This window comes from Dermacentor silvarum, chromosome 1 (assembly GCF_013339745.2).
Source record: "Dermacentor silvarum isolate Dsil-2018 chromosome 1, BIME_Dsil_1.4, whole genome shotgun sequence".
NCBI lineage: Eukaryota > Metazoa > Arthropoda > Arachnida > Ixodida > Ixodidae > Dermacentor > Dermacentor silvarum.
In genome coordinates, this window is record NC_051154.1 from 11,257,983 (window position 1) to 11,271,084 (window position 13,102).

The following is a 13,102-nucleotide window of genomic DNA, read 5'->3' on the forward strand; positions in this document are numbered from 1 at the left end:
CGTCCGCTGAACCACGCCGTTCGTTTCAAAAGGTGCAGGAAAGGTGCAGGGCTGGTTCATGGTTTTGCTGCACCCCCTCCACTGTCGGTGCCGCCTTGGTGCAGGCGCACAGGTGCACGGCAGAAGCGCAGCAGACGACACAGCACACGGGCGTTATCGCAGTTAAAACCCCGCTTATACACGTCTGATGTATCTACGCAAGTGTGGTGTGTATTTACGCCTCAGAAGGCGATCATACCTGTAGTTCAGGACCTCTCAAACTTACGCAATCCGTGCATATTAGTCGGACATAACATAACGCGCCTGCACCACGTCTGCACCTTGACACTCGTTTTGAGTGTCGCGCTGTGCCTGCACCACAGAAATCGAACTGCACAATGTCTGAACTTCTAGTGAACCGCCGTGAACTGGTTCACAGTGGTGCAGGCGAATCGAACGGACCTAATGGTTTTGTATTCCTGCGCATTCGCTGAGGCAACGCATTGCACGCCGCCAAAAGCGCCATCTCGTTCCTGCAGAGCAAACTGCTCCGCAAAAAGGGTGAATAAAACCTGTAGTAGCATGACCAAGCCTTTGCTCGGTTAACCTCTTTGCTTATAATTAAAATCACCACCATGCACATATTTTCACATACTGGTTTATATACTTTCCTTTCAATACATTCTAGGAATACGCATGTGCACGATAGGTGGGCTGCGTTATGTGAATAAAGCACGATAGCAGTGCTTGTTGAAGAGACTATTGCCTTAGGCTAACGGTCTGGTATAACACAGCACCAACATTCCAAACAGTTTAGCTCACAAGACCCAAATGCAAAATATTGTATCTTTCTGTTCAGTACTGTTATACAGTTTCTTTATCCTCTCTCCCGGTCATTTCGCTAAGGACAGGAGAGAGGACATCCTAAGGCTGCCAAGTATTAGAGCATTGTAGCTTTTGTATTCCGAAAACTGCTGGGGTACAGTGTTGATTAAACCTAGCGTGCACCCTCCTCTCCATGTCACATATTACTTGCACATTAATCTGTTTCTGGCGTAAGCATGCCTGTATGTCCTCTGTGCCTGAGGTTATGGTACAGGCTTGCTGTGGTGGCCACGACATTGACTGAGCCAGCTAAAGTCCACTAAGTGCATGCAAGTTAAGAACGAACAGCTTTACAGGTGCCACATTTTATTGAATAACAACAAACTTCATATTTATTTAGCAAAATAAAAACAATGTGTTCTTTTCCAAAAATGCACACTTCTTAAATACTTGCAGTCTGTGATTCCCTTGCGAATGTTCACTGAAACGCATCTCCCACAAGTGGCAATAAAACTGAAATTCCAAGTTAGTTTCAGCAGACACACCTTCCAAGATATTGAGAACTGAAGGAGTACAATAATTCAAGAAAAAGCCAGCAGCTCCACCAGTCCTCTTGTGTCACCACTGTTTCATGTTCCCAAGAACTACAACCCAAAACATTATTAAGCAAATCGGGAAAATACACATCAAAGCATACCACAGTGACTATTGGCGGCTTTTTGCCACTTGCTGCACAATTTCAAGGCATTGATGTAGCACACATTCCACTCTTCTGACAGCTGCTATCACATCACAATTGCCATTCACGATGCATTTTGAACAAAAATAAATGCATCGCTCTAAGTCACTGTTCCCACTGTTCGCAAAGAGGCAGTGCCAATGAAGGTAAGCTACATCATAGTACAGCAGCACAGGTTATGGCTACATTGGCATGCGCACAGTCAGTTGTGCATTCAGTCCAGCCACAGAGGATGCAGCAGCTCATACACCCGAAGATAGCTAGCGCGTCTAAACATCAAACATAGTCTTTGGCTTCACAAGGTAGTGCAATTTGACAGGATGTTGCTTAGATGTTAAGAAAGCTACTGATTATTCAGTCCTTCATGCACAAACATGTACAAATGAATGGAAAGTTTGTGCACATGGCACGCAGTGACCTGCACTTTAAGAACAAATATTTTACGCTTACTGCTGTTTGCACAGATACTTCACAACAAGATCGCACCTTTTGGTCCACATAATTCAATAAAGCACTTGGCATCCTTGCTTGTCTGCTTTGTGCGGAAAAAGAATGTAAAATCATTGTCATCTCAGAAAAGAGCTGCTGCAAAGATGCGTTTTGCTGCATATCGCAATTTAAAGTGCAGATGACCAAGTCAAACGACGATGTCGTGTTTTACTGCACAATGTGGACCAAACAATACAATATTGTTGCGAAAATGGGACGAAAACAAAGCAGTAATAGGCACTAAACACTTCAGAATAATTACACATAGTTCACAGTATAATGGCTTCTGCATGAAGCTACAACTCGGGAGCCAACTGCTCCTTTAATGAAACACCAAAAAGCTAAAAAGACAAATCGAGGCATTGTAATGGGGTTGAAGCACATTCAAGATCACATAAGCAATTCATAGAATTCGACTTGCTTAGTTTGCACTATACCAGCTGTTCCAATAAGGGTTGTTTCTTGAAGAAAGTACAATGGAGATAATGCCTTTCTTTTGGCAATATATTCACAAATACACTTTCGATTACCTTGGAGCCTATGTTGCAATTGTGCAACTCCAACCAGCCAGCATTTGCATGTCTACTCTAGTTTGAAGTATTTGTACCCAAAACCTGGCATGAAATACATAGGCATTCCACCACAAAGTTTTGTCCCACATGCACAAGGTAGGCTTTGAAGGAAACTGGTACATTGCACACGGAGTCATTTCAGTACATGGTTAGGGAGCGTTTTCTTCAAATTAGTGATAGTCTCAACTCCTAAATGGGCATGCCTTAATACTGACCAGCCCCAATGCTACAATTGCAACATGTGCCCTAAAGTAACTAACAAAAATTTGTGAATATAATATAAACAGCTATCACACATTCAATCACCAATGCCCACTGCTGTTAATGTGTTGCTAAAAGAAAATCTCCAGTGGCATCATAAAAAAAAAAAGATCATTCAAATAGCATGTATAACTCCCCTTGCACATGTTTAACCAAATCTTTTATCCCTTAGTGAATATTCAGCCTTAGGGCAACATCTCGGCAGTCGCAGTTAAGTGAAGTAGTTTAAGTTTCCTGCTAGTTTAAGAAAAGTCAACAATAATTTATGCTCTCTTTTCGTTTGTGCCAAAATCTGTTTTTAAAATACAGGTAACTTACATTGCCCATTCGAGGCATTATTGTAGGGGGTGTGCACTTCATCTTGAATGCCTTCCTGACAGCTTGGAATTGCAGTACTAGAAAATGAAACGGTGTTCTAAGGCATGCACTACAGGACGCCTGCTTGGAAGTGACTAGCAGTAAGCAGCAACTTAACTGTCACAGAAAGTAGGGGATTTAGCACCCACAGAGCACACACATGTTGAGCTGCTGCACCCCCATCAATGGCCCCAATGTTGGTTTTTATTGTCTTAAAAGTTACACCAAAGAAAGAAAAATACAAAAAAGCCACCAGGAGGAGAAAGATAAACCCAATGTGCTTTTAAGAGTCACAGTCCCTGTCTAGGGTGTCAGCACCAAGAAAAGAAAGGGGCCTTGTTTTGGAAGCTCTGGATGAAGTTGTCATTCAGCGACTTGATACGTCCACGAGCACCTGGTCGTCGGCTGCTCCGCTCCACAATGACTGCTGGCATTTGGACCAACTGCACGGGAGACTTGCCATCCTTTAATGCCTGGTTCAAATTCAGAATCTGCATAGACAGCACAATTCACTGTAACACCTGCTTTAAAATGGAGAACAAATTGGAGGATAACTGGTTCTGCAAACAGTAACACCAGACCTCCTCAAGTTGCAACGGAAAAAAAAAAAAAAAAAAGAAAGGGATTGACTGCTGCACAGCTTAAACCTCCCTTTAAGGATGCAACATAAAAATATCTGAAGGAAAAAAATTATTTTTCATCAAAATATACAAAATATGCTAAGAATAAAGATGATCAATGGAAATAAAAAATATATTGCGAAAACATTTTGTGAAATAGGTGGGGGAACAACAGGTAGAACACTAGAAGCGAGCTTCACTCCAAGCAACCTATGACTTGTGTGGAACTTGTCTGGAGACAGTTCCCATCGTATATGAAACAAAGATTTATATTGAATCTGCTCTGCATTACCTGTGCGATACCACTGCAGTCTTGAAGTTTGCATCAGTCTTTCTCCTCTGACTGTTTTTAAAAGAAAGCCAGTCCCAGTGCCCAACTTCTTCCTCATCCTCTGCTCCTGCTCTAACCCAGCAAATGATGCTTGCTGCCCATCATTAAGTGTTGTCGAAGGACACTTAGCCAGAAACTCCATACTCAAAACTGAAACTTGGTAAGAAAAATCTTATTCTGTGTTGCCCTAAACAACATTAGTCTATAAAGCATACATAGGTCACCCAGAAGGTTTTGCAATATGATAAGTGTTTATGTTCGCTCAAAATACATTCCCCCACAGTTCTGCATCCTTCGGAGCCAGCTGTCGAACCAGCCCTTCCATGTTTCTTCACGTAGCTGAGTGCACTCGTCATACCAAGCCCTCAGAAGGTCCTCTTCATCAGAAAACCATTTTCCTTTCAGTATGTTCATTACATGAGGGAATGATGTGAAGTCACATAGAGCGAGGTCTCAACTAAACAGAGGATGCTCCACCAGCTTCAAGCCCAGTACTTGCCAAATAATCCATGTGAGCTTTGGAGTGATGTGCAGGTGCATTGTTGTGGTGCAGAAGCCACATGTTTAGCCTTGAGTGGGCAGACATTCTTTCGTGTATCACTTCGCTGTGACTGTCTTCTGTGCGTCTAGCCCTCAATATTCTACGACACCCTTGATATAAAAAAAATGCCACCATTCTCTTCTTCACAGATGATTTTTGCACAGTCACAGTTGTGGCTTTGTTTTGAAAAACCCAGACTTTGTTCTGGGCTTTAGTGGGCATGTCATAATAAAACACCTGTTATTGTGCTTTTGACATCGTGAGAAGTTCCATTTATTGAGCACCTCAGGGCACCATGAAACACGTGCCACCTGCTGTTATCAGTCAAGGCATGAGGCAGCCAAATGGAAGACTTTTTTTCATTTCAAGATGTTCATGGAGAATAGACTGAATTGCTGGTGCAGGAATATTCAAAGTCTCCTTTTTTTGGCGATATGTCACATGCCTGTCTTCCTGGCACATCTTTTGCTCAGCAGCAATGTTCTCCTCTGAGGCACATAAAATGGGGCGTCCTAACCTTACAGCACCTTCCATGTTGAAATTTCCTCTCTCGATGGAACTCCCAATACACTATCTGAATATTGTCGTGCAGTAAAGGCAATCATCACCCAGCACAGTAGTCATTTTGTCCAGACACTGTTCCACACTCAAACCATGTGCAAAGCTGTGAAAAATTGCCTAGTATTTCGTTTATGACCACAGCAGCATTGTGAGCATTGTGAGCATTTTGCACTCACACAGCTCGGAAGAAATTAAAAGTACAGGGCTTGTGTTGAAAGCGATAAGTTAAGTTAGAACTTGCAACAAACGATGTGTGACCATTGGCTGCATCATATTACAAAAGTGACCGTCGTAGTAACTGCCATAAATGCCTCACTGCCTTCAACTTCCCTGGGCAACACACAGTTCTCTAATAGAGACTCCATAATAAGCACAATTACAATCAATGTAACCATTGAAGTTACTCATGCAGCAAACATAACATGCTGAAGGATGTAAAGTTATTAACAATAATCAGTTATAGTACTTCTGAGTGCAGAATTATGCATAGTATTGAACTCTCCAATGACCTTTGTGAATATGTGAGCATGGACATTTTACATAGTACACAACTGCGCAGAGTGTGTCAGTCACAATAACTTGATATCTGCTGCACAAATGTACCTGTCTAACAAGCAGTGTGGTAGATATTAAGAGTAATCGAGGCCACTACTGTTGTTCTATTTCAGTGATCAACAATGTTTCTGACATTCTTAACACTTTCCAAGCCACAACAAAAACACTATATAGGGCGCTGATGTAACGCATGGTCGGAACACAGGGCTGCTATTTTGTAGTGATGCCTTTTCGTGTTTCGTCGGTGGTCAGAGCGACGCTCCACCAACGTTCTCAACGGGATGAACAAGCAGAATTGAGCTGAAGGCATTGCTACAAAATAGCAGCCCAGTGGCGTAGAATGCATCAGTATCAATGTGCGATATGCTACGCCGACACCGCACTCACCAGTTATGACCTCCACAATAGGTGGCACATGCCACAAGATTTCGGAAGCTATGACCAGCTGAATTCGTCGCTACCGGTAGCCTCTCTGAGCCAATCAATGCGCAATTTGAGAGGTGCACTCGCAAGGAACTGCATATATTTCAACCCATCTGTGTCTGTGGCAGCTTCGATTTATTGCCTCGGTATTCCCTCACGATGGAAGTGAAATTTTGTTATATATTGAAATAACATATAAACTCACTTTGTTATATTTAGGTTAAAAATACATGGCGTTCTACAGGCAAGAAGTTCACAAAAGTTAAATACTTTGTTATAACAGCATTCGTTTCGATAAAAAAAAAAAAAAAAAGACAAGCACAAAACAAGCATCCAAACCACTTATTTGATGACTAGCACTTTGTTAATCAAGAATCTCTTCATATTGGAATTCGTTATATTGAGGTTTGACTGTGCAGCCTTTTGCTCAATCTTGCACTTCAGCATGATCTCTACTCAAAAAGCAACAGACTCATGGTAACCATGAGTCAAGAGCACTACACTAAGCAGCTGACGCTTTGATGTCATACCAGACCTTTCTACAGCCTATGTCAACACCCCTGTCCCATCGTACCTCATGAATCTTCTTATTCTGGGATTTTACGTGCCAAAACCAGTTCCGATTATGAGGCACGCTGTAGTGGAGGGCTCCGGATGAATTTCGACCACCTGGGGTTCTTTAAAATGCACTACATGCACTACAATGCAAGCACACAGGCGTTCTTACATTTCGCCTCCATTACCTCATGAATCCCAACCCTTCATGCATATCTTGTTTGCACCCCATTGACCGCCCTGCCCCCAACCAGCCTAGATAACATGTTATTTGCTTTGTGCGAGTTTCAATAAGCCTACATCTGTTCCATCACAGCTTTGGCTTTCTTAGCAAAACTAAGCTGATGAAACTACTACTGGTTCATGAGGCCCCACCTGACCCATGAAATGATTGCCGCCTCGACAGGAATTGGACGACGCCCAATTCAACATTGATGTCAGTGCCACTGCATGCAAACACATCCAAGTCCAACAGACTTGCAGACATATGGAAACTGTGACTGACCAGTTTCCCACCTCATAGCTGCTCAGCATAGCAAAATTTTGGATGGCCATCCATTTTGTGTTCTCGTCACATGTACAGAGTAGATTTTTGTGGTGAGGCGAGAAAAAAAAAAAAAAAGTGTAATGCAGAGTGCAGGCAGTACCGCATTCTCCAAGGGTCCTTTTCCTTTGTTTGAACCAAGTGACCATGTTGTAATCATGTACAAAGCGATAACGCAGGGTGCAACAAAAGAGAGAGAAAGAATTGTTACAAAAAGATGACCCATGGCCGTGCTGTGCAAATTCAATAGCATGCAAGCTTTTCTTTGCGAGTGCTCTGTAAGGCGAACTTGTTCAGAGCTGGCGGTTCAGAGCTGGCATTGCACGGCCAGCTATAGCCAGAGAGAAGCTGCATATCAATACTCAATTGAGCGGTTTTGCCGTTAAATTTTGCAAGTTTTTGTTCTTCCTAGGGGGAAACTGTTCGCTCGCAGGCAGTGGGTTGTTTAGCAGTTTTCATGCAATGTTGGCTTCCTTTTTGGTGGCAAAATAATTAGAGCTTTTGATAATAATTTGGGCTCCATGTTTTGTAAACATGACGCTTATCCATGCCCCTTTGAAAGAGGGAAGTGTGAGCATCATCGACAAATTTCCCATCCTTCGTTCATATCATCTCGTATCGACCATCGTCATAAAGTGTTCCTCGTCATACTAACCACCACTTTCATTCTTCAAGCTTGTAATAATTGGAACCACTTACCCACCTCCATTCATCTATTACGGATCCCATTGATTTTAAAAACCCACTTGAAGAACATGTTACCTGATATTTGTATTTGTTTTTTAGTACTTAACCCATATATGCTCAGTGTCCTATATGTAGCTGAAAATTTTCCAAATAACTCAAACATGTTTTTTTTTTAAAAAAAGCTAGTGCCCCCTCGTGGGTGTTTCTGAGGCCCTACCCTTCTCGCATGCAAGTCCTGGTTAGCGTGGGAGCACTCCTCGCCACGTGCTTTCAGTCGCAAAATTGTTGTTCCACGTGAGCTTCGATGAACGCCATGTCGCGGAAGAAAATGCAAGTAATATAAATTCAAATGATTATTGATGTCGAAATTTTTGTCAGTTATTCCTGAATAATTGAATATGCTCTGAAAACAAAATCATTGTGATATATGCAAAAGTTTTTTGTTTGCAGTCGGTCAAACGGCGGTGTCCTATATGTAGGACGCTGGGCAGATTGGGGGTCGTTGTTGCCACTGTGGAACGCGCGATCCGTCGCGCGCGTAGCGTTGAAGTAACGTAATAAAAGACATATGGACGTACAGTAGAAACTTTTTTTTCAACTTGCAGTCAGGAGATTCCCTACAGTTCATTTTACCGCAGAAGAGATCCGCAAACACTCAACGACATTCTAAAGTGCATTGACGCTGCGGAAGATGTATCGTCGACTGTGGCCATTCTTCCGCCCGAAAATCACGCGGCGGTAGTGACAGAGAAAGAAAGTGGTGATGCTCCACCGTTGTATGCTCCATTACTACACTGCTTCAGCATTGATGAAAGCATGTGCGAGTACTTCGGAAAGCATGGATGCAAGCAGTTTATGAAAGGGAAACCAATCAGGTTTGGATCTAAATTGTGGCACGTTTGCACTCCATTGGGCTATTTGCTTTCTGTTGAGCCCAACCAAGGGAGGTAATGTGGATGAAAAAAACAAGCTTGGTCTAGGAGGATCTGTTGTCACAGAAATGGTGTCCAGGATGAAAGGAAAGCTTGATTACTCTTTTCATGCGTTCTTTGACAACTTCTTTTCAAGTCTCAAACTTGTTAGAATGCTTTCGTCAATGGGTGTCAAGTGCACAGGCACCGTGCAGGATAACCGAATAGAAAACTGTCCCATCCTCACACAAAAATTAAAGTAAGACTCGAGGCTTCTAATATTACAGAGTCGACGCCGAATTTGAAATTATCGTATGTCGCTGGAAGGACAATAGCGCAGTGACCGTCGTCTCAAATGCTTACAGGGTCGAACCAATGCAAATGGTAAAAAGATATTCAAGAGAGAACAGGTCCAAAGTCACGGTGGAGCAGCCATTTTTGATTTCTAGGTACAATGGCAACATGGGAGGAGTTGATAGACTGGACCAAAATATTGCCAAGTACCGCACAGCCATTACAGGAAAGAAGTGGTATTCTTCACTCCTGACGTATCTTGTTGATGCATGTGTGAATACATAATGCATTCCAGTTATACAGAATGGGAACGGACAGAACAGAGCTCCTCACATTTGGAAGGACAATAGCGATGTCATACATGACGAGTAATGGCTCCATTGTGTGGAAAAAGCATGCAATCTTTACTGGAAGCCCAAAGTCGATTTGACCGCATTGACCACACAGTGATCCCTCAAGACAAGCAAACAAGGTGTGCTCATTGCTATGGTAAGACCACCACACATGAAAAAAGCGACATCGGAGTCCATGTCAAATGCTTCAAATTGTATCATTCAAATAAGTAGTATATGTGCCTAGTGTCCTATATGTAGGACGGCTACAAAAACACACTTCGAAAAAAAAAAAAATTTCTTTTGAATAATAGGTTGATTCTGCTTTCTGAGGTCCCAGAAGCAATTATTACGGGAAAATAAACCACTTTCCTTAATTTCCCCAAGTTCAGGCATATATGGGTTAATGTTCCCACTCCCTTCTGTAACGCTCTGCAGGCCCTGTACGCATTCAAATAAATAAACACATAAGCAGTGTGCCCCACAGTTCTTCCTCCATGGGTGCTATTTTGGGGTGCTAGTCTGGACATTGACCATTTCTGTAATGGCACCATCTTGAACTAATCAGAGACCCAAAGGGCTGATAAAGCCTTTCTGATTGGGTCAAATTGCCACCATTACCAAATTTGACAATGGGCTTGTTCGATTTTCGGAGTTCTGGCAGCCCGCTGGCAGCCAGACGGCAGCCAGCTAGTTCCGGTTTTGATAGGAAGTCACGTGAGCTGGGATCCCAAGACAACGCGGAGCTGCCCGAAGTTTGCAAAATCGAACGCTGGGACAGCGTTGGCCGCGGGATAAGTGTAAACATGCTACCAACATGGCAGCGACCAGCATGGGCGGCGTGCGCGCAGCGTAGTCGGCCTATTTCATCGTTGCCACCGTGAAAATACATATACAGCTGCGTTCGGGAAAACCATTACTTTTGCGAGATTTCGCGCGACTGGGCATCTCACTTTGCACAGCGTAAGAAACGGCCTGCGACGAGTCCGATGCCAAGACGCAAAATTGCACGTAAATAATTGAGAAAAAGCGATCGCTCGAGGATGCCTCGAGGAGGTCGGCCACCGGCGACATTTGAAGTCATTTGACAAGACACGAAAAAGCGGGCATGTCATTACGCGTAAAATTTTGTGCCGATTGACATGCTTGAATTCGATTTCAGAAAGTTTGTTTCGGTTGATAGTGCTCCTTTCAATTCTGCTCCTGTGCTGAAGGAGCTGGGGCTGCGGCTGGCGCGTGAAAATGCACGCCACCTGCGACCATCGAAAAGCTTTATCATGAGAGCAATAATTAACCTAATATGCGTGTGGCCACTACTCATCTCAACCAGTGCATTCCTTTAACATCAACGGCGGTTTCGAGCTGCCACCCAAGCATACGACGGAGAGATGGAGCCAACACGAGCTAGCTGCGACGCCTTCGCTATATAACTGCAGAAAAAAGATATCGCCGCATATACGCGAGCGATGTGAAAAGGGATACCACTAGAGAAAGAATGAATCGAAAAGGCACCGCGATGTGTGGGAATTGAGCGTCTACAACTTCGCGAACAACTTACGTGGAACATGATGAAAATAGCATGCAGCATAATCGACCAGCGCCCACGGTGACAGCGCCGTGTGCTCTGTTTACGGCGGGGAAGAAGCATTCACGGCGTACACACACACACACACACACACACAAGAAAGCATCAAATGGTTCGCCGCCGCTCGTATGGCACCGCCTCCCAAGGCGAAACGGTGCGTTAGAACCCTATAGATAACGCTAGAAGCAACGCAATCAGCGATCCACGCACTGCGCCGACAAGTACGCGAGACAAAGTCCAAAACCACAACAGCCAGGTCAGCGGGGTGGCGCGCGCTAGCATCGAGGCAAGCCAGTTGGCTGAGCGAGGTAAAAGTCCTCAAGTGCCCGCGCTGCAATCCGTCAAGTCCCCACAAAGATGTCGGCGAGCACTCATCACCTCTTTTTGTCGTCTGCTAGCCAGAAAACTTCCAGAGAGCTGCCAGAACAAAATCGTCCTGGCAGGTTCTGGCAGCTCGCGGGTAGCCAGAACCGTCCAGCCCGAGTAAAACGAACGCACGGCGGAAGTGCGTCACGCGGTGGGCGGGGCAATCCGAGAAAAACGAAGGCGCTCTGGCTGGCTCTGGCAGCCCGCAGGTAGCCAGAAGTGGAAAATCGAAGAAGCCCAATATAGCGGTATTTGTCAATGTCCAGACTAGCACCCTCAATTCTACCATACGGTTGAATTTGCCATCTTGTAAGCTTTGATTGGCCCAGAGCAGACTCGGAGGGCTCCTACGGCCTCTGATTGGCTCAAAATACTGCCATAACAAACTTTGAACATTGAAGAATTCGACCATGTCCAGAATAGCACCCCATGTCTCTATGCCTCCTCTGAACTATAAGCTTTAGCAGTTTCGGCAGTTCATAACAGTTTCACTCTTTGCCATTCGACGCGCATTAGGAGACTCTGCCTCATGAAATGGCTCCGGTGAAATAGTAATTTTGCTTTATCAATACTGGTGCTGCCGTAGTCTAATGCAGATGTTGAGCAAGTTTTCAGCCAGCTGAATGTGATTAAATCTGAGTTAAACAACAGAATGTCCATTGAGATGACAAATGCTATCCTTACAGTGCAGGCTGGTCTACGAAGAAATGATAAATGCTGCTTCAGTTACATGCTGCTCGAGCACGTTGTTTGTAAGATCGGCACGATGGACGTCTACAGGGTCAGTGATGGCACCGACCCAAGATCCAGCCATGCCAGCAAACAAATCCACACAGAAGACGCGCAACCATACCAAGATCAAAGAGAGGACATTTTTTTGTAATTTTACTCAGTACCCAGCAGTTCAACCTGATGTCCAGGCAGTGGTTGTAGTTCAGGGAAGCATTTTTTTAATTAGTTTTGTTTCGCAACACTTTTCCGCACTTCACAGTCGCAGAAAAAAGAGCTTATTAATATTGATAAGTGATATCTTTTATCCCATTATGGACGAAAAAGAAACGCTTCTCTGCCCAATGTAACTTTTCTTCTACTTTGTTTTATTTATATACAATAAAACGTTTTGAACGTGATTCTGATTGTTGTCTGCAGTTAGCGAATTTTTAGTGGATTTTAGGTCTTGTATAGTGGGTGTTAGAGTTCTCTACTTGCAAGTTTCTTTTACTCCTAGTTGGCAACACTGGCTGCCAGAATGGTTCTGAGGGCATATCGATGGGGTGAAGGCATCCAGCGGGCAGCACAGCAGGTTTTTTGCGGTGCTGACAGAGCGCACAGGCTGCAACGTGGTAGCGGCCGTCAGGTGTGACGAAGGCAGTTTTCTCATGGTCCATGTCATCTACCGAGATTTGCCAATAGCCTGATCGAAGGTCTATGGATGAAAAGTACTTGGGAAGCAGTCTAAAGCGTCATAAATACATGGCAAGGGGTAGGGTAGACATCCTTGCACGTGATTTTGTTGAGGTGTCGGTAATTGACACAAAAGCGCCAACTGCTGTCCTTCTTGACAAGGACAACAGG

At 44.0% G+C, this 13,102-nt stretch overlaps 1 protein-coding gene across 1 annotated transcript in view; it reads right to left on the minus strand.

The window, feature by feature from the left end:
- Positions 1-1,153: 1,153 nt before the first annotated feature.
- Positions 1,154-13,102, minus strand: part of LOC119456656 (phosphatidylinositol 4-kinase type 2-beta) — a 43,097-nt gene continuing 31,148 nt past the window's right edge. The window contains exon 9 of the mRNA XM_037718485.2: positions 1,154-3,713. Coding sequence (XP_037574413.1) covers positions 3,534-3,713 — 180 coding nt within the window. The 3' untranslated portion in view covers positions 1,154-3,533. The remainder of the gene's footprint in view (positions 3,714-13,102) is intronic.